At 41.3% G+C, this 26451-nt stretch overlaps 1 protein-coding gene across 1 annotated transcript; it reads right to left on the bottom strand.

Annotated features, from left to right (window-relative positions):
* Window positions 1-153: 153 nt before the first annotated feature.
* On the bottom strand, window positions 154-26186 carry RDH10 (retinol dehydrogenase 10). The gene is made up of 6 exons (XM_090283729.1): window positions 25135-26186; window positions 23288-23523; window positions 3363-3461; window positions 2067-2212; window positions 506-637; window positions 154-411 (listed from the first exon to the last, which is right to left on the bottom strand). The coding sequence occupies exons 1-6, from the start codon at window positions 25421-25423 to the stop codon at window positions 288-290; spliced, it is 1026 nt and encodes a 341-aa protein (XP_090139855.1). The 5' UTR covers window positions 25424-26186; the 3' UTR covers window positions 154-287.
* Window positions 26187-26451: the final 265 nt, after the last annotated feature.

The raw sequence follows: 26451 nt of genomic DNA, 5'->3' as shown, positions 1-26451 counted from the left end.
TAACGGTAGCTCGGAGATGGCACACAGTGCTTGTCTAAAAGAATAGACTGGTTTTAGGGTTCTGCCATAAAAGGATCCCGCTGGCAACAACCTGACTTCACTTTTGCTGATCACGTTTCCCAAGTATTCTAGTCGGTTAATTTACACTTTATTTATTTATTTTTTAAAAGCTGATTTTTAAAAAGTCAACATGGATTTAGAATCCAGAGAATGTCAGTAATGCTGATGTGCACTGTTCTGAAACATTTTGATCGCCTTCTGAAATGATGTTCCATACAAAAGGATTTTTAGATTCCATTTTTTGCTTCATTATTGTTTGTGGCTTGTTTTCTTTGAGCAATAAAAGGGTACATACACTTGTCTGCTCCTAGGAACCGATACATGCACACAACTGCTTCAAAAGGGAGGATGCTGAAAAGGAAAGTCACAGTTGTTAGCAATGTGAGACGTTAAGTTCTGGGCGTGGATATAGAAAGACTGGACCCAAGAGGAACCCCTCAGTTACCTCTTCATGAAAGTCACAATGTACATGAGGCGCGGGGTGCAGATCATGGGCTGGTCAGTGAGGATGGCCCGCATGGCTTGCTGTACACAGTAATCGGGCTTCAGAGGGGGCAGAAAAGGCTCAATTTCTTTTCTGAAAGTTATATAATTAAAAAATGCAATTAAGAATGAACACGAAATAGGCAAGACTGAACATACATATCAGAACATTAACAATGATGTTACTTGAGTGACAAGGTTTTGTATCCACTTTGTTTACTTCATTGAGCTTTTCTGTATTTTCTAAATTTTCCTACTATGAAGGGACATAGTCCAAAAATCAAATTTAAAAAGTGGCAAAATTGTAGTAAGTCAAATTTTAAAAATGCCTCAAAAGGTGTTTCAAATTACTTTTCTATTTTTCCTTTCAACATAAAAAGGAGAGGGTGTTTGACATAACGAACACTAAACCCACCAAGATACCAAACTTTTGGTATTCAGTGTGGTTCAAATGATGGTGAGTAAACACTGGCAGAGGCTTTCTGAGTGAAATAAAAGTCAGCTGCATATTTCCCCGGATGCTTGAATAGGAAGAAGCCAAGGTATTTTCTCTAGGGCTCTCTGACATGAAGTGCATGGAGATATCTACCTTTAGCTGAATTCAATAAGTTACATGTTGAAATAGCCTAATAACATTTTACTTTTACTTTTCTTTCCTTTTACTTTTCTTTCCTTTCCCACCACAGCTTAGGACACCTGCTGTGATGCTAAATAGGAAACAGCTTCTCCAACCCCAGCAACTGATTCCTAATATATGAGAGGGAAAAATCACACACATGGGAAAGGAGGAGTCAGCCTCAGACTGCAGTGACGCAAATCACCTTCCACCTATTTCGCTACTTGGTCAGGTTCATCATGTGACCAACAGAGAACTCATTTGGTTATCTTCCTTTGCCTTTCAAATTCATCCAAGTAAAGACCTTAAAGTAAGCATGTCTTCACAAGTACCCTCTTAGTGATTCATGGTGTTGTTTATTTTGCTTAGCTCAAGTCAGATGTGACTTGACATTTATATTTCCATGTGCCTCTTTTCAAAGTGGGTGGGTATTTTATTTCATGTCGAGTAAACAGAATCGTTTCTTCTCATTTTGTCAGAGTGAATCTAGCTACATACATTATCTGCAGAAAGGAAACTCCTAAATCTGGAGTGTATAACCCTTCTGTGATATTGACATTCCAATGCCAGTATTAAAAAAATAAAACACCTCCTAAAGAAGTGGCTTCTAAGAAAAATCCTGGGTATCCACGTTTTCTTCTTGAAGATGTAGAGAAGCCATGTTATGTCTGATGCTTCTAGACTGACTTCTGCATGGTGATCCCAGCGTGACACCAGACCCCTGCTTGTTAATCTTACCTCAGTTTTACAAAGCCTCTGACCAATGAAAACTACAGGTTGACTGTCAAATAACAGTCAAAGTAAAAGGCCGACTATGTCTGAGGATCCAATTTCACATATTCTCCTGATAAGGAAAAATCATTTTTAAAACTGCTTTTTATCAGTAATAAGATAGGTTCTCACTGACCTGATCCGGCAGCCTCTGAACATGCCAGTGTCTACCAGGTAAGGGCAAACCAACGTTGTTTTAATTCCATCCTTTTCAGCAGCCTTTAACTCATGGCTCAGGGATTCATGGAAACCCACAACTCCAAATTTACTAGCACAGTAATCCTGAGTTAGAGGGAGAGAGGAGGGCAATGTACTAAGTACATGCACAGATCCCAGACAAACCCAAGCTTTCTCCCTGGCCTATTACTCTGGTTACATGTTTGCTACAAAAGGTTACAGGTGACTAAGCAAAGAAAAGGAAAGCATTTTAAAAGACAGATATCTGATGTGGTTCAGTGCAGAAATAATATTTTCAAAGCAACAGCAAAAACAGATGAACACTTTTTGCCACATCAACGAAGTATCATATTACTTTGGGGAAGTTACCACAAAGGACTCTATGAAAGCCAATGAGCTGGAGTTAAAAATGGAGAGGTTCACTTTGAAGTGTCTGGAAAAATTTACAAATGGCCTCTTGTTCAGCAAAGGAAACTGAAAAACCGTTTGTTTAATGTTAAGAGAACAAAGGCAAGTCTAGCTTAGGTTATAAATTGTTATAATCTGATTATCTTTTTAGAGTGAAGTACAAATGAAAATGATAACTACACCTCATGAACTTTAAATTAGAACTTAACCTAAGGAAACATGGAATAACAAAGTTCTCCATTGCCAAACTTTAAATTTAGGAATGGCTATGTAGAATGTAGAAGCCATCCATTCTGTGTCCCTTTGCATATATATTTTTTCCTTTTTGTGTATTTGTGTGGGGTGATGATTTCAATGTGAACACTACAGCCACCCATAGGACAAACAGTATGGAATAATATACATCCATACGTTTTATAATTTGAATACGGTGAAGAACAGGATTTGATTAGGGCCAGTTCCACAAACTTACAATGCAGGCCCCCTCACATCTGCCATAACCTTCTCATCTGATGAGCTGACACGAGATAGCTCACTTTTGGCGAGTTGACCAAAACAGAAGGTCAACCTTTAGTTTCATTTGTCTGCTCCCCGTGACACTGCCATGGCTCTCCATGGCTTCACTCTTGACCCCCTGTCTCCCCACCCTCACAGATCAAAACTACTAGTGGAAATGGGGCGCAGCACCTTCTGTCCCTGCTGCTGTTAGGTCACACTAGATGGCCCTGGGGCACAGGTAGAGGGCTTTCAGGAACGTCTGAGCAGCAGGTACTCTTCTTTAGGATTTGGGGGTAATCGTCAGGAGATAAAAGAACTGAGTGAAGGAAATGCTTTGTAGCTGACAAACCTCTACTCCAGCAGTACTGAACAATCCCAAGGAACTTGCAACTGTCACGATGTGACCGTGATTAATCTCCAGCATGGTTGGAAGAAAAGCCTTCGTGGTCTGAAAGGAAAGGGAGATGCAGGCTTCAGAACTGACATTAAGAGTCTCATCTAGCCCTGGCTGGTGTGGCTCAGTGGGTTGAACACTGGCCTATGAACCAAAAGGTTGCCAGTTTACTTCCTGCTCAGGGCACATGCCTTGGTTGCCCCATTGATGTTTCTCTTCCTTTCTTTCTCCCTCCCCTCCACCTCTCTAGAAGTGAATAAATAAAATCTTAAAAAAAAAAAAGTTTCATCTAAAACCCAACCCAACATCACAGAACAAAATTTTATATTTATCAAAAAGAGAAGATCCTTTAAGTGAATGGTTAATTTTGCATCATGTCATTGGCATGGCAGGTCTATTATTAGCCATGACCAAGGAGACTGTAACACAAGACCCTTTCAGGACAATGTCCAGATGAAAAGAAAGCTGTCAGTATAAGGCTTTTTATCACCTTTCAAGTGATAGTTATCTGTTAATCTAAACAATTCCTAGTCAGAGATCTTTTTATGCTCATGACACTTGATTGCAGCTCTCGCATGGTCTGTGAAGGGCCTCCAGCCTCCCCACAAACAGATGCCTTGTATTAATACTTCCCTAATAGATACCCATGAATGGAGGGATGTTCCAGCACCATCTTCCAGCATGCAGAGCTTTATTGCCAAAGCATACTAACAAGAGTAAAGTATTTTAGTATGTAAAAAGAAACTGGGTGAAAGTACGGAATTGTTTTAATGAAAACTGTGTCATAATGCTAACTCTGCATTGACAAAAACTTCTGAATGACCACACTCCACTGTGGGTGTGCTGGAGAGCAACTTTCCCATGGAGGCAGGTGACTGGCTGCTCAGTGTAGCTGAGCATGTGGCACAAATTCCAGGACAGTGGACTCAGGCGGCACTGATTTCTTACTTACTAAATTCTCTTCTCCCTCTAGCTCTATTGCTTTCAAGAAGCAAGGCTGTATTTAAAAAAAAATTACTTCAAATTGCTTAAGATGATCTATGAACTACTCTACCAGGCTCCCAACAGTTTTATAACCTGCTTCTTAAAAGAAAGCAGCAAAGAGCAATCTGTCTACTGTTGAGTTATAGCCCATTGCCAACACAGCTTCCCAAGATTTATGAGGTTAAAAAACCCAAACGCTATACAATGGACTTTAAGAAGAGCTGTGTTCCCTTCTCAGAGGATTTCCTGCCTAAGAGATCACTGAATTTTTGCATAAATATCTAATTTGTTATAGTTTTTGCATGTTCAAGATCAGAAAGTCATCCCATCAATTCTGAAGTTTTTCCATGTTCCAATCCATGACACATACAATTGCCAGATGAATCTTGGAGCCATGTCCTAAGGTCTTCCCTAGTCTGACTCCTGACCAGCATGCAACACTCCTTATCCCCCAACTCAGACTGCACCAGTCTGGACCTCCTTGCTGTTGTCACCTATGTCATGCTTATTCTCACCTGTAAGGTTTTATCTATGAACTCTTCCCTGACATTCTACCCCCAATGCCCTATGTAATTCAAAGTATAATATTCATCACAGATTTACACAGCCTCTTATGCTTTTCAAAGTGCTTATGTCACCAGAGTTTCCCAATACTTCTCTATTAAAAGCAGTCAGGGTGTTAAGTCTTTATCTAATATTATTCTATTCACCTTGACTTTGTCCATATTTCTTTTAAGACATATAGTTGGTACCATTCACTGTGATGTTTTATGGTATTTTGATTTTGATGGTTTTTATTTGTTTGGCTGCCCCAACTAGGCTGGAAGATGAGGACTCTTTCAACTATTAAGGGAGAATTATTGTGCTGTGACAGGTACTGTGTAAAAAAAAGTGATCCGTACTCCTCACATACCTAACAGACCTGCCACAGTGCTGCGTGTATGAGAGATACACATGTCAGCCTAATTTTACTTCTTTGTAATAGTAGACAGGAATGACTAGAGTAATTATGATAGTAATTGTGACTTTAGTCTCCTTGATAGCCAAAAAAAAGGCAATCTGTGGTACTTGTGGTCATTACAGGATGACCTTCAGGCTCTATAGCTTACATGTAGCCATTATATCGCAGAACTGCAACAAAGTAACATCACAGAGCAGTTTATACATTCCAATCTAAACTAGAAAACCTGTCCTTAAATAATCAAGTCTATAAGTGTTCTTTTAAGTATCTGATTATGATTGTCTCCAGATTAGCTAAAAACATAAAATTTATTTTTTATGTTATTCAGAAATCATTTTTAAGTATTAAAAGTTTGCTAGTTTTGAAAGACAAGTATAGATTTAGTATGAAGGGTCTTATTTTTAAATTCTTAAGTATAAGAACTCAATGTTCAATCTCAAGAAATTACACACAGTATAAAATACTAATAATTATATGCTACTTGGTGCTCTGAAAAATCCGAATGGCAGTGTCCACTCTCACTCTGGATGGTGGCTGGCTCTGACTAGAAACATGGGAACTAAGTGGGCTGGTTCTAATGACTCTCCGTATTCCTGTGCCACAGTGTTGCCGGCATTTCTAAAGGACTAATTTAGGTCCCAGCACCATACAAAAGTAGGTGATAAAAGATTAATGAATTCCTAACAGTTTTTAAAGTTTAATCTGTTGCAAGTTTCTGAAACTGATGAATTTAGTTGCCCTCCCCTGAAATTAGTCAGGTGGTATTAACTTATTTATTCGACAAGTGTTTCTTGAACATCTACTACATACAGGTTCTGTATTCTGATCTGACTACTGATGGGAAAATGGCAGTGGATCCCCCTTCCTGTCTCTATGCAGAATTTATATGCACTAGCACTTAACTGGGTTAAATCAGAATATCAAATATAAAGCAGTTCTAATTTATCCTTCACAAAAGCAAGGTATTATGGCTGCATATTCTATTAAAAAAATGCCATTTGAGCTTCTTCCTCTTGTACCCTCTCCAAAGTAGTTGGATAGACATTTAAGCTCCTGGTTTTGTATATAAACGAAAAAGAAAAAAAGAAACAAAAGAATCAAAACAGGGCTAAGTGACGAATCTTTTCCAATTGTGGGATGTACACATATTTTTCAGGGAAATAGGCTTCACTTTAAGTAGCTAGTAAGGTATAACAGGTTTGTTTGTGTTAATCTGAAGGTTTCTTCTGAGAGGGAGGGATTAGTTTAGAAAAAAGTAGTGTCAGATTAATGTTTTCATTCATACAGATCTGGCCTCTGTATGAATGAAATCCAATGTGTCATTGTATTTTCTCATTCTAAGACAAAAGCCTATATTCTTTATTTAGAAAGGCTTACCAGTTACAGGTCTAATACTACAGTTACTGCAACAGCTACAAACAATGTCAGGAAAAACTAGGTGTTGCGGAAAGTGAGGGGTGAAGTAAGCATCCGAGGCCACAGTTGGCCTTGGAACCCACACTGCTTGTCTTCCAAAGCTGGTGTCAAACACTCAGCTCCTACTGTGTCCCAGGCCAAGGCTGGCCTGGGACAAGAGCATTCACATAGGGGCCACTTGGGCTTCTTTTTAAACCTGAGTTTTCAGGGTTCACCCTGGAGTCTGATCCAAGTGACTGAGCACTAAGACTGTTAATCATTTTCTTTACTGCCTGAATGGAGGCAAGCAATTACTGCTCATGTGTTATTTCCACAGCCGAATTCCTGCCTTACGTCTGGAGCACATTACCAAATAAACTTTGATCAACACGAATTCTATCCCTTACTTTACAAGAAAAATGCTAAGAGTGGCTAGAAAGCATCACACTTTCAGAAATTTTCCCAAGTAACCTGACTAGTTTTCTTTTCTAATTACTCTTGCCCTCAACAGTCTGGTAGATGACATCTGAGATAGCACAGCATATTCCGTCCTTGACACAGTCTGACAGCACACAGAAATCTGGCACTCTGTAATGAATTATTAATGTGCACAAATACTGCAGCATGTATGAAATGGGGACCAGCAAAAGGTGAAGTGCTAGTTGCCATGACACCAGTCAGTTCAAGCTCAGGCTCGTGATCTTTCACTTTGTCTCAAAGAGTCTTGAGCAGAACGTAAAGGACAGATCTGAAGCGCACACCCAAATGGCTTGAGTGTAAGTTCACAGCTGTGCCTCTATTGGTGAATCCAAGCGGCATGGCTCACAGCTCACTGAACACCAGACTGCTGTGAGTTCTCTCCTATAGGGATGGACTGTGTGGACTGGGAGCAAGTACCTGCTAAAAGGATCTCTAAAGAAAGTACAGAGCTGGTTGGTGCCAATGGTGGTTGGCAAGGTTGGCTAGACACTTAACCTAAGTCAAAGAATTACACTCTATCGCTTTGTTCTCTTACTCAAATGTCTAAGAAACTGAGGAGGACATTCAGTTCCTCATCAGGAAAATAGGGTTGACTCTTGATCTTGGTGGGACTCAGTCAGTAACCAATGTACACTGATTGGTCTGTTCAGTGAGAGAATTAAGAGTTGGAATGAACCTAGGGATTATTTTACCTTGAAAACGCTTAATGGCCCCTGGCTAAAAAGCGTGGAGCAACACCTTTGATTACCCATGATTAACTTTCATCACAAGACTCTAATACCACAGTCTGCCACCAGCTGACAGGGTTGCTATGTGTGACTTAAAAGAAAACAGAAGGAAAAGGGACATTCATATGGACACTGACATTCCTATGGAACATACTTAACAAGTCTAGTATCTCCAAGCTCCTCAGGGGTCCTCTTCAAAGAACCAGGCACTTGGAACCAGGCACTTTGAAAGATAACTGTAAAGGTCATATTTATAATATAAACAAGAACTTCTTGAACAGAAGTGTGACTGGATATAGATATGACATGTCATATCTCGAGAGATCTTTGAATGTTAGGTTTATACCTAATTAACTTCCAACAGTCCCAACTGTCCAGATCATTCCTAGTGCTCTAATGACAGACTGCAGCACAGAGCCTGCAGCTGCAATGTCAGGACAAATTAGCTTAAAGTTAAACAAGGCAGAGTGTGAAGAAATGTGGTACCTGGCAAAGTCTAACTTTTGAAACTGCAAGATTGATGACGTTTTAAAGGTGTAGGTAATCTTACCTACATGTATGTAGGTAAGAATGTGCCCAGAATGTGTTCTCCATATTTGCTAGCAAGTCCAAGTTAATGGGTATGAAGAGGAAAGTAAAGATAGTTTCTCACAGCAAGAATAGGCCTCATACTGTATTTTTGTGCATTTTTACAAATGTTCTGTAGTCAACTCAAGGAAAGGCATATTTTAAAAGAATTGTTTTGAAGTATTTATCTCTCATTTAAATGTCCAAGAAAAAGAGACTTTCTAAAGAGATCCATAAATCATATTATGATGGGAAGATTAATACCATCAGCATAGTTTTCTGATGTATGTTTAAAGGTTTTTACAATCTCCAAATAATAGCAATATATACAATTAAAAATAATACATTCAAGACTCCACTGAACAAAGAACATCTAGCTGGACATCCTTAGGGTGCCCACCACTCTAGGTGGTTCAACAATGCTCCCTGAGGTGCACTGCTTCTTCTGTCGATATAGCTACCAAAGTAACTTATTTTTGTCTGAATCACAAAGAACCATGCTGTTTATTTACAAGGCTAAAATGACATCTGGTGGCACTCTTTGCTGAAAACTGAGATCCCGCTCCTGGAAAACTATGATTTAACAGTACCAACTATTGAAGGTGCTGAAAATGTAGTGAACTGTGTTACAAAGGTTACCAGGATAAATCATTAGCATGTTCAGAGACTAAAAAATGGTGACATACCTCCAATGTAATCTTGGAAAGGAACCTATGGTTAAATGTATATTCTTCATGCTATATATTTACAGATATCTGCTTAATGCATATGCTGACCACCAAACTTTAGGAATTTCACTTTAACATAGAAAATGCTACTTGAAATTTTACATTACAAATTTTTCTTCAATTAAGAAGTAAAACCTGAATCTATATATGCTACTAATATATTGACTGAATTATTTTAGATGTAGTCAACAGCATGTAACTGGATCCTGGCTTTTTTCCCCCTTTCCTACTTGGGTATGTTTGTAGACAGAAAGGGGAAAATAGAGCCCCAAGCCAGTGAAGCCTGGAACTGTTCTCTCTGTCTTAACAAAATGTTCATCAAAATCTCCATCAGATTTACACAAAATGTTCTGTCTTTAGCTATAGAGGAGAGATGCAAGAAGAGGTCATAATCATCAAACTCGTACCATTTACTGTCCTTTTTTACGACTGTGTTGAGGCTGTAGGATTAGCTTCCCATTTGCAGGCAGAAGCAGTTAATCCTTAACACACACGCACAAGTCCACTCCTAGAGCTGTCCTGCAACCAACAAGCTAATAAAAGAGTGAGGCTTTTCAAACCAACAACTAGATGATGACACCACGAGTTATTCAGCAAAAATGAGTGCTTCATTAACTTGCCTTACCGCTGCTGACGCATGAGATGAATCTACCCCAAGGCAGAGACTCAGATATCAACGTTCCCTTATGTTTTAGAGAGTGCTGCACAGAAATACCAAAAAAGGAGGTGACTTAAAACTCACAGTGTTTGGAAAGTACACTGGCCTTTAGAGTCCAGGAACCACATGGTCCTGACTGCCAATCACTTAACTTTCCTTGTTACTTGACCTCTTGACTTAACTCATTTGTGAGATGAAAAGGAGATCTCCAAGTCTCTTAGCTCAAAAATGTTATGATGACTTACATCCAATAATTCTTTCTTCAATTCCTGCCATGCTTTCAAAATACAAGTTGTAACACTGAGGTATTACTTGCATAAGACTCTCGTAAATGACTCAGTAAGGTATCATTCCATTAGCGCCAGCATCTGGTAAGCAGTAAAAATATCTATTCATCAAACACGTATATGTTGTCATGCCTGTGCCTTAATATAATGTAACTCAAATTCATGCCTCTTATATTAAAAAATTACAAATTATCTGCGAAACGATTATTGCTTTTCTGTGTTTTACTTCAACCAATGGGAAGTCGGTGTGTTAAAAGAAACTATGAATGCTGAGCACTGTTTCTGAAAGATTGTTTTCCCTGACCCTCCCCCTGGCTGAGTCCCAGATGATCAAAGGAGTGTCCCAGGATCTCCCTCAAGCTCAGGCCCCTTCCCCTATTTAATAACTTTATAGAATAATGAAAATAACCCACAAAATTGCAGCCAAATCGTTGGCTGAACAACAGGTTGTCATTAATCCCTTTGCTTTGCCTCATACTCAAGTAACATCTCAGAAATTATAATAAAGACAGATCTTCCAAAGGGCAGAGGTTTTGTTCTGCTCTACTGACTGGTAACCACTTCCATGAGGCATGAACACACGTGCTCACAGGCTTGCCACTGCTCAGGCCATCTAAAGTGGCAGGGCCCTTCCCCACCCTACCCCCTCCAGCAGCCCAGGCCAGCATTGCCCCCATGATCACCTTCCATCATCCCTTGTGTTTCATATGTGTAAACAGTTCAAATTCTTCTCTGTTTTCTAGTTTGCTTACTGTGGAGTCTTTAAAACAATTAAAATCTTAACCTAAATGAAAGAAATATAGTAAAAAGGTTACTCCTGAAAACTTACTTTATTCTCAAGTATGCATTATCACAACTTACAATTTACTCACTATGTATGGAGGGTCTATAAAGTACTTATACTGTATTAGGCATGTTAGATAAATTTAAGGATTACAGAAACTACCTTTTCTATAAATCAGTGGTTCATAAACTTTGCTACACATAGAATCACCTAAGGGTGGTTTTACTTCTGAGGTCCTGGTTGCATTCCAGGCTATTTATACCAGGGAGGGATGAGGCATTAAGAGACAATATTCCCCAGGTGACTACAATATGGAGCCACATTCGAGAACCAGTGCTCTAGAAGAGGATCTCAATCCCAGCACCACTGACATTTTGGGCTCGGTTATTTTGTCGTGGGAGGAGCTGTCCTGTGCGTGGCAGAATGTTTAGCAGCACCCCTGACCTCTACCCATCACTAGAAGCTAGTAACAACCCTCCAGGGCTGACAAGCAAAAATGTTTTTAGACGTTGCTCAATGCCCAAGGGGGAAATAGCCTCCAAGAGAACCCTCTGTAGAAGGAACACACACAATAGCAAATCAAGTCCCATATAATCATCAATGATTTTTTTCTAAGCTCTAATTCTCACATTGTTATGACACTTTTCTAGGTTTGGAAAACACTATGGGCTTAAAAAAAACAACTTAAAACTGGGTTCAAACACCCATCACTTTTAGCTTATATGGCAATACCTTAAAACCACCACTTCACTACTAAATTAAGAAATATCTTCCAATTTTAATAAATGTATCCTCATAGGCAAAAATAAAAAAAGGAAGGAAAAAAAAGAAATCTCTTTGAAGGACAACAATGCCGACTACATGATGTCAGGGGCTAGGAGTGAAGCAGGGGTTGCGTAACAGGAGAGGCCCCCTCCCTCATGTAACTTACTTCTAGAAAGCCATTTTGTCTTGAGCAGGAAGAATGCATCAATTCAATGCATGGTCTTGACTCTGTGCTATGATGCTTATGGCTTTGGAAACTCCATCCTGGGCACAGTGACCATGGGGAATAATGACAAGGAAGCACCTGGACTCTTCCTTTTAGATACTGGACTAGAACCCAGAACAAAGAATTAAATCCCAACTAGGGTGGATCCTAGAGTGCACGGTCTGCCATTTTCCTAGTCTACAAGGTTCCTGAAGGTCTGATTAGCTCAGGAGGGGAAAAAAAAAAAAGGTAGGGGAAGGAGAATATTGAGAAAGTGGGAAGGAAAATAAGTATTTGAGAACAGTTCCTCCTGAAACTTTGATGTGCAAGATCACCTGGGACCTGAATCAAACACAGATTCTGACCCAGAAGGCCTGGGAGGGGCCCAAGTCTGCTTTCTAGCATGTGGCCATCTGGGTGATGCTGCTACTCGACCACAGGCCAATCATCAAGTTCTAGAGTGAGCCACATAATCTGTCCACTCCAAACCTCATGTGGCTTCACATCAATTTCTCCCACAAATTGAGCAAAACAGGCAGACTAATTGCTCTCTATCCCACTCATGTTCTTCAAACCAGGATTTTAGGGGTTGGGAAGGCCCATGCTCCAGTCCCCATACCCTTCTCTCAACAATGTTTATCAGATAAAGGCCGGTCAAGTCAAAGTCAAGAGCCCCAGAGTTCTGAAGGACTACTGTAGGAATTTACAGACTGACTGTATGCATATTTGCCTTGGGTTCATTTTTTGCAGGCCCCTCTGCTGTGGTCTGTGAATGTCTGCGGCCCCCTCTAAATTCATGTTGAAACCTCATTCTTAAGGTGATGGTATTAGGAGTTGGGGCTTTTGGAGGTAATTAGGTCATGAGGCTGGATCCTCATAAATGGGATTAGTGCCCTTATAAGAGAGACCCAGAGAGTTCCCTTACCCCCTCAACCACGTGAGGTTACAGCAAAGACAGCTGCCTGCGAACCAGGAAGTGGGTCCTGACCAGACACCAAATTTGCCAGAGCCTTGATCTTGGACAAACCTCCAGAACTGTGAGAAATACATTTCTTTTGATTAAAAGCCACTCAATCTATGGTATGTTATAGAAGCCTGAACAGACTCAGATGTCCCTGTCCACATTAGAACAAGCTCTCAAGACCTAAAAGACCTAGAAGTCTTCAAAATCATTTCCTCTCATCCACAGAGGCTTTGAAGGCTCAGCTTTCAAGACAGGAAATTCAGACCATTTTAACTTCAGCATTTATCTTTGTCATTTTCACATTTACCTTTCTGAAACTTTCATGCTTTGGTAAGCCTGTGAGAAAACTCTACCTAGGAAAAAAGTACCCCGTTAAAATTCTAATGGTTGGGACACCACCAGCCAGCCAACACTGTACAATTTTGGAAAACTATGATTAGCATTTTCAAAGGCAAAGCTTATGAAGTTATCTGGAATTCTGATCCCATAAGACTATATAACAGAATAAAGGCTTTACATTTTCCAGGAGATAATGAGCTTAAAAATAAAACTAAACTAAAACCACACTGTTATTGACATTTTGGTACCAAGTATCAATATTTATAGAGCTTTGTTCAGCCAGCCCTTCTTAGAAGAGCCCTTTTTATTCACTGCTTTCCATATCCAGTTTGTCAGTGTTGACATGCCATGAGAAAGAGGAGGAAGTAAGCTAGGTGAGCAAGGATGTACTGCATTATGCTCCATGAAAATTACAGAAAGACACAGAAAAACATATCAATTGGGATTTGGTAATAAAAATCTAGTATGGTATTTGTTCTTTAGTCTACAATTTTTACATGCGTGTCTAATTTATGGAGCAAACTTTCTGGGGATATTAAGTTAGAGTTAACTAGTCATTGCTAAATTAACCATGCTAATAAAAAAACAAACAAAAAAACCAACATTTGAAAATGGATTCTTACATCATACAACAGGACAGAAGCCTAAGTGACACACAGGCAAATCTAGGTGCTTTGAACATGTAGCCCAAGTAAGTACAACAGTTCCTTGAATAACAAACAACATCACTTCATTTGACATCATTTCATTAACACTGATGAGATGCTCTAGGAAACTTAACTCTTGTTTATATCAATTAGCCTGTGATAAAGGTGGTCTTGTTATTTGTTGTTTCGCTTAAAGTCACAGAACCTACTGACCTTAAGTGAGGACTTACTGTACTTTGTAGAGGTTCCAAACTAAAGCCCTAGGATGAGGGTCTGCATCCTTGCTCCTTCCCTTCCCAGGAGTTGTGACCTTAGGCAAGTTCCATAACCTGTCTTGGTTTGTTTCCTCATCCATAAAAATGGGGAGAAGCTCTACTAAATTCAGAAGAGTGCATGAAAAGGCTTTGTAAAATTTAAAGGCTGTATAAAAGTACAGTAAGTGCACACAAGGTTCATTAAGCACATACTTATAGGCTATTTTGGTTTTAAGTGCTATCTATTTTCAGTTATGTTGTTTTTTCAAGTTCCTATAATTCCTGGTTCTTGCTAGGTATGGCTCCCAGGCCTCCCTGCCCTCCCCACAGCACTAGACCACACTTCCAGCAAAAACTCATCCTGACCACTAGAGGAAACCTCAAAAACACATTGCTGAGTAGTTGTTCAGCCACCTTTTCTCCCAGAACCATAGATCTTGCTGGCAAACACCAAACACTTTCCCATAATACCCCTTTCTAATCCTTTTCTTTAGTCTTGTTTCAGTAAGACCAGACAACTGTTTTAAAATATAAATTACAATGCTTGAGAGAGGAGTGTCCAGCAAATGTAAAAATACCAACAGTTAGTACAGAACTATTTTTATATCTGCTATTTCCGCTTTCCCAAGAGATTTAGAACTACCTTGTTAAAAAAAAATCCTTGAGAAATCAGTTGGGGGTAGTATGTTAATTATTATTTGCAGGTGGGAAAATTCAGGCTTTGAATTTTAAGTTTCACTTATCCTCAAAATACCCATGTACTTATATAAGTTACACCACAAACATTTTCTCAGTTACACTGATTTGGAAGTGTTACTTTGAGCCCCATTGTTTAGAATAACACTAAGAAGCTGAACCATATTAATATCCAAAAATTCCAGTACTAAGTTATCTGAAGAAAAAGAAATTCAAATTTTATTCAAGCAGCAAATGAGAAACACTGTAGTTTCCTCAAACCAAAAATCGCCTATGTTGCCAATGTTAACACCATTGCCAACTTTCACACAGCTCTGTGTGATCTCTGAAAGTTTCACAGACCAAGTAATGTTTTGTTTCCAAATGTGAAGTCATTCATTGTAAGTGGCTTGTCAGTGGGCTAATTTGACAGCACTCAAGGCTTCAGCAGTAATTGCCCTTACTTGTTAAATATTCTAGCAGCATTTGCTGAAGTGTTGAAAGTTTTATGATCATTATGAGAGGATATTCAATTTTTTCCCCTTGGTTCACTTAATTTTACTTTCAGAGCATTTAGGAAAATGGTCCCTGACAGGTGTGAACTTGAGTTTGATAACTGACAAAGTAAAAAAGAAAAAAGAACTTAGGAACAGGCCATGTGGTGTTAAGATGAAGAAAAAGATGTTAGCCTTCCTGCTGATGAAAGCATCCCTTCAAGGGCTGAGATGGCCCAAGCCTTTGTAAACCCAGAGATCCAGGTGACTGGAACTGGCCAAGTATGTCAGGGTAAGTGGGATGCAATCCTAAGGCCACGCTCTGACAACCTCCACTCTGAATAGTGGTGTCTAATAGTGTTAGGTCACAACACAGGGACGACCCACCTCTCAGGCTGCCCCATTATGGGGACCATCTGTAAGCTCTGTGTCTATATATATTCACAATGAAAGAACTAAAAGATTCCATCCTCCAAGTTATTTTCCAGGTATGGTTACAAGGGGTCTGAGCCTAAAAGGAGTGTTTAGGTCAGTAAATGGAAATTATAAGAGGGGTTAGTTCTTTGAATAGCTAACTACGATAGTAACTTCTGAGATAAGAAATCATTAATTAAACAAAGAGAGATTTAACACATTTTTAACCAATCCCAGGAGTTACAGGCTTAAAACACTGGATTTAACCAATTCAGTGGAAGCAGGGAATAGTTTCCTATTTCTTAAGGACTATCAGAGTTTGTCACACTTCAAAGATTAGCTACAAAAGGCCCTTTATCTTGGGAAAATTACTGTGTTTAGAAGGAAATAAGATACAAATCCACCCTGCCAGTACACCCCCTAGTGGAATTTCAGCATAGTACAATTTGTGGCGGGGGTGGGGTGGGTGGTGGGGTTGTGGGTGGGTGGGGAATGGGGTGCGGGGGTGGGGTGGTCCCAAAACATCCTGAGTATTGAGGACTTAACACAGGCTGAGATGGACTTTCTCAAGTCCAGAGGGTATAATTGCACCACAGCCATGACCCTTGGCATTTATCATTCACTGGGCATTCCAAAACAAGCCAACACACAAATCTGTACATCCCCACATACAGGCAGCTATCTGGATTAGACAGAGGCAAACTGGCTATTTATGATAGATGAAAGATTTAATTGTAGTTTACAAGAGACAAATTTTAGATGAATCTATTAACATCCTTTAACATAAGAAAAACTTAAAAAGGGGTTTCCCACTTAAAAAATGTATTCTAACTCCCAAGTGAGGTTATTAAGACTGCTTGGAAGGAATTTTCTGGTTGCCATATCTTAAGAGATACAGTCAAGTTACTAAAGTCAGTTCACTTGAAAATCTGAAGAATGATTAGGGTAAAAACAAAGTTAAAGGAAGAGAACAGAGAGAATGTGGGCAGCTGAGCATTTAGCCATTGGATTTGGAGCTCTTCTCCAGGCCCTGGGGGCCCACTCCCACCGTGAGCAGGGAAGGACTGTTTTGGACAATGTAGATAGTCTTTTGGAAAAAGCTATTAAGTCAGTGTTAGCATGAGCACAAGGTAAAGATTGCTTCCACTTTGACGTGTCCTATAGATTCATTTCTACCTGGTCAGATAGTGGCTAAGGCCCTGGACACAGAAATAACCAGGGAGAAAAGAACAAATACCAACTTTGCTTCCAGCAGTTGAGATGAACAGCACATAATCCAATAAGGCGGCATTCCCTGGACTAGGAATTGGAGGTAATTCTACAAGGACTGACCCTTAATATATAAAGATTCTAGTTAGTCAACATGAAAACATTTTGATTGTGTTTGTTTTTCTTTCACCGGAGTAGGGATACATTTTGTCTGAACTATTTAACTGTGTCTCCCAGTAGGACAGTACTCAAATGGCAGAACAGGTGAGAGGCCAGGGCTCCTTTAAGGGACAGTGAGGTGTCCAGCCCTGCTGGACCTTATTTAAGGCACACCAGGGGATATTTAAGTGATGAGCTTGAAGGCAGGTGGAAATCAGCTGCCATGTGAATGAACCTGGACTTCATGCTGTGAACACAATGGTCAAGCAGGGGCTTGGGGTAGGTTCCAGTCAGTATAACCATTAAACAGGTATACCATAAACCCAAGTATGCTTAGGTAACCCTAGGTTGGAGACCAATGGCTGGAAACAGGGAAAGACATTGGGAGAGACTTTCCAGAGTCCAGGCAAGAGGTGATGGAAGCATACAGGTGGAGGCCAGAGTGGAAAGCAGGGATCAAAGGACATGGAAGCAACAGAGCAGTCAGGATTTGGTGACCTGTGCATGTGTGCAGGATGGACAATTAAAGATACTGCTTATATCTTCAAACCTGGTACTGAGACTTGATGATATTAGGGAATGTGTGGAACACACAAGATAGTAGTGTAAACTTGGGAACTGCCACAGAAATCAGTTGAAGCCACTGAAATAAATAGATTATCCAGTTAGAAGTGCACAGTGAGAAGAGGTTTGAGCATGCAATGCTGAAGAGTCATTACATTTTGGAGGCAGGGAGGCTAAGAGTATTCCCAGGAAGAGAAGCAGAAGGAACTGGGCTTATCATGGAAGTTAAAGCACGAAGTTTTAAGGAGATGGTCAACAGGGTCACCTTCAGCAGAAAGACCAAGCTACACATTGGATTTGGCAATAGGGGAGCACTGTTATTTTTTCCTATGATACTGGTTACTTAGTAACATCGTCTAAACAACTGAGATAACCAGACAGATGAGAACATATATCAAAGATGTAGGGGAGACTTTTATAGGATGGTTCCCTGCCCACACCAGTATGTAAAGTGACATTTTATCATGTCATAGATGTTGACTTCTACTAACAACAGACATGGGCCCAGCATGAAATATATCAAAAATAGTCCTCAAAGTCAATGAGCATGTGCTCTTTTTCTGTGTTAGGAAAGAAGGCTATGACAGAACTTTGTTAGGTACAGTCCCAGGTACCCAAGTACAGTGATCCCTCACCTATCACAGGTATTATCGATAGGTGAAAATCCACGAAGTAGGAACCTTACATTTATTTTAGTATTTACTGTACAGTACCGCAAAATCCTGCGATACAGCAAAAAATCCGCGATAAATAATTAAATATATTTTTAAAAATCCCGCGATACAGTGAGGCCGTGATAAATAAACCACGATATAGTGAGGGACTACTGTAGTTGCTATCTCAATAAATGCTTTACTCAGTTTTTAACTGTGACCACAAGAATTAATAAGACAAAGTAAGCTTACCCCATGTCAATTTATAGTTCAGTTCAAGACATAAAAAGTATTTCTAAAGCTTAAACATTTGATCTTTATACATATATTTATTTACTAAGAGAAGCCAGTCCTAGTATAGACTTTAAAAGAGGCCTTTAATTGCAAGTTTTGAGGAGTTATCATAAGACAGGAAAACAATGCTCTATAATATATAGTCTAACAATTTTTAAACACAATTCTTAATATTATGGCTTGGAGGAGAAAGCATTGGCTATATAATTTTATATGAATACTTTAGAAATAATTTTTTTAAAAACTAGGTTTCTCTAACCAGAGAAAAGAGAATTACAGTATTTGAGATTAAAATCTAGTAAATCACAAAAAGAAAACTTGAACATTAATGATTAGGAACCATTCATGAGATATTAGGTACTAATGTAGTTAAGTGCTACATTACTCAGGTCTACTGGTGGGCTTTTACTTTTCCTGGATGGATTTTAACTAAATAGACTTTAGACAGTTGGATATAGATAAATGCCAAATTCAGTAATTAGTATTTTAAAACTGTGAAACCTTTTAAGTTAAGTGGTCTATTAATTAACTACCAATTATCTTGTCTTACTACCATATCAATAGAAGTAAATTACCGACTAGCTATTTGACAGATTTAGTCCTTTGCAATGCAAAATTTTTTCAGAACATAAAAGGCCTGCAGCTAAATGCTTTTGCTTCCCCCTTTTGGTTAATCAGGGATCAGTGTGCTGCTCACGTAGAAAGGACAAATGACTTTATCTTTTAGAAAGAGCAAGCTGGGATTCTACTCCTCTTATAAAAAAAAAAACAAGTGAAGCCATGGTAATGTTCAGGGAAAAACATGGGTTTGCAGGTGTGGAAGACTAGGGAGGCATTTTCAAGCTTTTGCATCTCATCAAAGTACAGAGAGCCTAAGATGGTTTCTATGATTATGGCAAACAAAGTGCATTGATTGTATACATTCTTCATGGTCTTGTCCCCACCGTGAATGGTGCACAACAGATTATGCTGACTAGAACCTACTCCAAATCTACCGCTCCTTGACTGGTGACCAAGAGAAGGGTTCTAGGAAAGCTGGTGATGGAAGAATACTGGAGGATGAAGAATCACAGCAGACTGGAGGACTGTGCAAAATAATGCCAAATAATGTAAAAACTGCCAACATGCACGGAAATAGCAAGAAGCAAGAAAAGAGAGTAGGAGTCCTCTCCTTGAGGCCCAATCACTGGGAAATAGGAATAGTTGCCAGACATTAAACTTGAGCTTAATTTCATATTGGTATATCCACATCAGCCTTCTCAAAGTTGCTAGCCTCACACCACTGAGCAGACTTAATTACATTATGGTAGAGATGAGCATGCAGGTGGGGCAGGGAGAATGGAAATTGTGTAGGAAAACAAAAGGAGATACAAACAATAACGAATGTGAGCCAGTCCCTCTTTGAAATCTCATCATCTTACCCAGCTTAAATTAGTCTAGCATAATGCTTACCTTTTGAAATTTCAGAAGACAGACCCACGTGAGCGTTCTCTGAATAGGTTATTTTCTAAATATTTAAGCAGAAGCCTTGCCTTTATTATCAAACATTTATTGAGTGAGTTATGAATAGAGATCGGTGCCCAGTGGGGGAAAACAAATAGATGCAAATAATAAACTGCCTTCAGACAGCTTGCCATCTACGTCTGGGTTTCAGAGTACAAGGTATAAAAAGTTACATCAAAGAAAACGTACTGTGCACCAGAGGATGGGAATGACAACAAAGGCTGCAAAAGAGTCATGGTAAGAAGAGAAAAAGCTTCAACAAGTCATTTAAGTGCACCTTCATAAGAAAACAAGAGGTTGGACAAGATGATCTCTAAGGACCCTTGAAGCTCTAATGTGCAAAAATGCCAGAAAACGGCTGGAGCGGGGAGGGAAGGTTATAGGAAGAACTTGGGCTAGGCCTTCAAAGGTAATTGGAGTGGGAAAGGCCTCCCTCTAGGCAGGGGCAACAGTGTGAAGAATGGTTTGGAAGTAGCAGCAAACACAGCTTTTGGGTGAATGCCCACTTGAAACTGACATGGTTTTCTATTTCACTGCGTATGTCTTTAACTCAGGGTCAGGATTGCATACTATTGATTAATCTATGAAAACAGACTACTTAAGAGACTGGCTCAAGATCTATTCAAATGACCAAATAAGTCTTTGCTCAGCCGATGTACTTTTTAAAACGTTTGGGGCAACTTCTTTTCCCTACCTGGATATAGTAGAAAGACATACTGGTTATTTTTCTGGAAGGGAATAGCACATGCCAACACTGTACATCTCTGAACAGTTACCATGAGCATTTTCCCATCCAGACTACTGGAAGGGAAGCTGAATCCAGGTGCCTCTGAAGCCATGTAAATTCCACCCCTACCCCTCAAAAAATCACTGAAAGTTATAGTAAGACTTCTTTTACATTTTAGTTGATAGATCTCAACTTCTTAAAAGGTTTCTAAGTCTCGGGAAGAAGTTAACAATTCCAATTTGAAAATGAATTTTCTGACTCAATATTGAAAATAAATTCTTAAGTTTAGATGCTTGGGGGAAAAACAGCTGGAGAATTCAGGAGCCTCCCATATTTTAATACGAAGTGACGTCATTACTGTCAAGGCTTCCAAGAACTCCCTAAATTGTGTACTTAAGCAACATCTCAAAGCCAAAAAGTCTCTGGGAAGGTGATTTGTTTCTTCTTGCTGTATAGATTCAGCTCCTCAATAATTTTGCTACTGGAGATTTAATTTTCTCCTTAGCTAGAAAGTAACCTAATGTTTAAAGTACATCAACTGATGTGCATTTTCAAAGCTGAAGCTATGGATTTTCTGTACTTAACACATTCTAAATTAGCTCTCATTTCACAGGACATTTAGAGAAGAGAAGCTGCTTTTCTCTTATAAGTATTTAATTGCAGGTCATATGGTATTCCTTTAAAAATCTGGTTCCCTTTGAAATTTTTTATAATTCAGCAAAATAATCATGCAGAGAAAGTAGGCATGATGGTTAGAGTTTATGGAGTATTTTGTGTAGGTAAATGTTTATAGTTCAGAAACTGTGCATCATCTCAAATGTTATTGGAAAAGACCAGTCTGGGTGTCTGTGGTTCATAACTAGCCTATCGATGGCTGAATATATGTTTAAGGATAAAAAAGTTAATTAAAATCAACTCAAGTTTCTATGTCAGCTTCACTGTTAACATCTTCAAATAAGAAAACTAGTCCACCTGCAAATTATGTACATCTTTTATTTCAAATGGTGATTGTTTTACTCAGAATTACAAACACACAAGATTCTTAATAAGCTGTATTGCCCAGTTTGTTCAGCTGTACTGGCCTTTCCTTGTCTGACCCCACCCCACTTCACCACCTGTTTTTGTGGACCCCCAGGCAGCAAGGACTTTTACTCATTCCCCACCCCCACTGCCCTCAACACACACACACACACACACACCCCTATGCACACACATAAGCACACTTAATTTCCCGAAACTGTATCTGGTAATCTCCTTCCTCCTTGGAAACATGATAGTTCATGTCGTTTATATGTTCATTTCTAGAGGTTTGGAAATGAACTAAATAAAGTTCATGTTTGAAAATAAAATATATAAACTCTTCCAGGATCAGGAAAGTGGCTTTGATGTTCAAAAAGCAACATCTGAATAAGTACTTCTAAAACCAGATTAAGTTTTTAAGCAGTTGCTAAAAAATTAATGAGGTTTAATGTGACCTATTTAGGAGAAACAGTTCTTTGTTATGTTTGATTAGAAGGCTAATCCACCTATGGGAAAACAAAACAAAACACACCACCTTCTCTCCTTCTCTTTATCGAATCCTATCTGTCTACAAAAGTAAAGAGAAAATACTATGGAGGAAGAAAAGCATAAAATGGGTCAACAACATAGTTATAGGGAAGGGTTTCACACCTGCCATTACTGAATCAGTTCAGCTGAAAACAGGTTAGTTTTGTCCCCAGAGCAGTAGAAAGCCCTCCCTCTCATCCTTAGTTGCTATAGTAGCTCTCACGTTCTAACCATCTAGAAGCTGCTATGATTTAATTCCCTGGTCTACCAGATCTCACAATCTTCCTGAGCCCTATATGCTGACTCTGTGGTCCTATCAGAGTGACTTCTGTCCTGAGAGAGGCACCTTCTGAGCTGAGGTATACTCCAACAGGACAATGCCACAGACCCTGAGATGGCCAATGGATGTTAAGTGCCTGCCAGGGTGGCATGACCACTCACAGTGGGCCACAAATGCTGATCTCAAACTCTTTGGCACTTCCCAAAATGTGGCTGAGCAGTAATTTGGAAGCCTAAACTCTGACTTTAGGAATTCATAAGAACAACCGATGTTTTACAAACTTAACAGAAAGTAAAATAAACAAACCCAGGATTTTATGCTTCCTCTTGTTATTTTTATGGCAGTCTTTCAAACTAATTCAAAATGTTCAGTCCTCTACCCTCTCAAGAAATACTGAACTGGGGGGGAGGGTAGGGTAGGGGAGGAGGGGAAGCAAACAGCTATTTAATAGTAACTGGTGTACGAAGTAATTCACCATGGGGAATAGTGAGTTAGAAGGAAGCTTTGTGGTGAAATGTGCAGGTGGCTTTCAGGCTGGTACTGAAGTCTCTCTCCTTCCCAAGCTTCTCATTGGAGGAGGGCCCAGAAATGAAAATAAGGATGTTTATATTTACCCAGAAGTGTGCGTGGCAATTGACCATCATGGTTCTCTCAATGAGCTCATCAGGACATTCCAGGAGGTGATGCCCAGAGACCACACCAGCATTATTGACCAGGACTGAGACCTCGCCAACCTCCTTGCGGACCCTTTCAGCTGTCAGGTAGACATTCTCCCTCTTTCCCACATCACAGGTGTAGGTAAAAACCTGCAGGTTACAGTGGGGCAGAATTTCTTCCTCACCATTCCCAGCTGTTTTCAGAAGTCCAGATGAGCGGGGTGGGGGGAAAAATGCAACGGGATGGGGGAGGGGGGATTGCAAAACGTGAGTCACATGGCAATCAGTAGGACAAAGATCACACAAAACAAAAATACTACAGTGAGCTTCAAATTTCTAACACTGTGAGGCTTGCCAATGACTGAACTTACAGCTGCCTTCCTCCCCTAAAAGTCTTGGGGAATTACAGCAATTTGCTGGAGAACTTTGCTTAGGGGAAAATCATGTAACTGTGACAAGCCCAATACAAGTCAGACCTTATGGGATCAGCTTCCTGGAGCTAAAGACACCTGGAAAGAACTGATCTCAGCCCGGAGTTAACACCCCTCCTCCCAAACACACTCCTCTTTTTCAGGGGGGAAAAGTGGCCAAAAATGGCTTTTACTCTTTAGTATGAGCACCTTTAAAATGGAAACTCACCTCAAGGCTCACAAATTATAACTGTAATTAATAATCTGAATTCATTCAAAGCCAATAAATGAACCTAAAGTTTTTCATGAAAAGTGGAGGTCACACTTGTGTGTTCTAACCAGCATAGCACCATAACACAAATCAAGTTCACAGGTAAATATGCCATTTTATCACACAAGGACCCAATTAAAAACTCAAAAATCTCTTCCTGGGAAAACAAATAATACTATCTCTTAGGTTTTGGCAGGGAGCACAAAAATCTTTATTTGCTGCCCTCCAAACCATTGTTGAAAATGTAACATTTTTAACTTTTGATTTCCTGACCTAAAAAGCAGTGCCAATAATTTTGGTGACAAATGATCAATATGGGGTAGGAGTGGTGCCCTAGTTAATCTTAACTGTATAGTTCAATGTTTACCCTGGAAATGAAAAATTTTGTCAAAAAGCAAGTGATTATCAAATTTCCTGGACCAATGCTTATGGTTGCTATGGTCCCCATTTAAATTTGTTTTAAAAAGTCTCAGCTTCAGGCCAGTTCATAAATATGCAAAAATGCAGATTTCTTGAGGTTACCAAAAACATGGAATAAATTTATAAGAAGGCTTAAATCCTTCTAACGCTTTGTCTTAAGAGGCAGAGCGTCTTTCAGTCAGGCTAAGTGTGTAACTGAAGTACTACTTACTTATCTTTACTGAAACAATGTAATTATTTTCTCCTGGTTAAGTTATAGTGAAATCAGTGCTGCCCCTAATCTAAGAGGTTCATACCACATTAACATAGATACGTGCATCCATCGACTCTGAGAACAACTTCCCAGACAAGTTTCCCATCGCAAAGACGATGGAGGCATTTCTTTGAAGTTCAAACCTGTGAAAACAAATTCCCTCTGCCTTCACTGTCCTCAGAGGGTTTAGGAAACCCCACAGTCGTCCCGAAAGAGACAGGACCTTCCTTAAGACAAGGGTTTGTTTGGCACACCTTTCCCCTTCTAAAACAGAGATCATGTTCCTTTATCGGGAAAAATCCACTCGCTGAAGTCCGAGTCGGTGTGGCAGGTGGTTCTCTTCCTCGAGAGCCGGGTTGGCCGTGACAGTGGGGTTCCGGGGCCCTCCCGGGTGCGCGCGGGGGCGGGGAGGGACTTGACCCAACAATGCTCGGGCGCAGTTCCGAGTTACCTTGCAGTGCCGCGGCGTCCGCCGCCTCCAGGTCGCGATAGATGTGGCGCACCATGCCCGCCGTCTCCTCGTTGCTCTGAGTGTTGATGTCCCAGAGCACCAGCAGCGCCCGGCGCCTGGCAAACTCGAGGGCAAAGAGGCGGCCCAGGCCGCTGCCGGCGCCAGTGATCAGGCACACCTGGCCCGCCACACTTTTCTCTTTGGGCCGCACAAGCCAGCGCGCTGCGGCCAACACGAAAGCCCAGAGCACTTTGAAAGTGACCACGAAGAACTCCACCACGATGTTCATCGCGAAGCCCGAGGCAACGCACGAGCCCAGCACCCTCGTCCGCGCTCACCCCGCGCAGGACAGCCCGGCTCCCCGCCCCGGGGCGTCTGTAAGAGTGGCAGGTACTAGAAGGCTGCGCCCCGTGCCCGCCCCCGAGGTGCCCGCCGGGTTGGAGTGCACGGGGTCACTCCCGCCTGGGCTCGGCGCGGTGGCCCCGGGCTGTGCTCGCTGCGGTGGCTATCCGGCTCGGCGCCTCCTGCTGGCGGCCGCCTGCCCGTCCCGGAGCGCCCGCCTGGCCGGCTGGTCCCGCTGCAGCAGCGGTGACAGCCACTAGTTAGGCGGCTCGCGCTGCCCTCATGGCCAAGCCGTCGCAGCCCAAGAGTCCCCGGAGCCGGAGCGGCGGCTCCTTCTCACCCCGGAGGAGGGGCGCGCGCGGCGGAGAAGGCGCCGGCAGCCTGGACGCTGCGCGAGTTGTCAACTTGACCGAAGTTGCGAGAGGGTGAGAGAGTGGGGTGCGGGGCAGCGGGAGCGCCGGGAAGGGGAGAGTCGCTCCGCGCAGGCGAGCACTGCTGCACCGCCTGCAGCTGCCCTCGCAGTCTAGTGTCCCCCTGCCCTGCACTCCCTGCGGCTGTCACTCGGGCACCCGACTCCCCAACGAGGAACCACTCGCAAATCGGAGCACTCCTGGCCGCCTCTGAACGGGCTCCACGCTCCGCGCTATATAACCCGCGACCGGGAAGAGCCAGCGGCGGCATCTGCCCTCCCTCCGCTCGGCCCTCCCCGCCCCCGGGCGCACCCCGCCCCCAGCCCAGCCCCCTGCCCGCCCGTCGTCCGCCGAACTGCGGCGGGACAGACCCTCTCACATGGCCGTGGCCGCAGCCTCCAGCCTTCGTCGCACCTCCCTTCTCTGCTCACGCCCCCTGCCGTGGGGTGTCCTAGCCTCCGCCTGCCAGGCCCAGCTGTTGGCAGTGCCCAGGCCATCCTCCTCCGGGCGTCCGATCTTCACTGACCCTGTCTTACTACTTTCCTTAACCGTGGGACTCTGGACG

This window comes from Furipterus horrens, unplaced genomic scaffold (assembly GCF_987537825.1).
Source record: "Furipterus horrens unplaced genomic scaffold, mFurHor1.1.pri manual_scaffold_7, whole genome shotgun sequence".
In the NCBI taxonomy this organism is placed as follows: Eukaryota; Metazoa; Chordata; class Mammalia; order Chiroptera; family Furipteridae; genus Furipterus; species Furipterus horrens.
This window is presented reverse-complemented; position numbering and strand designations above follow the sequence as displayed.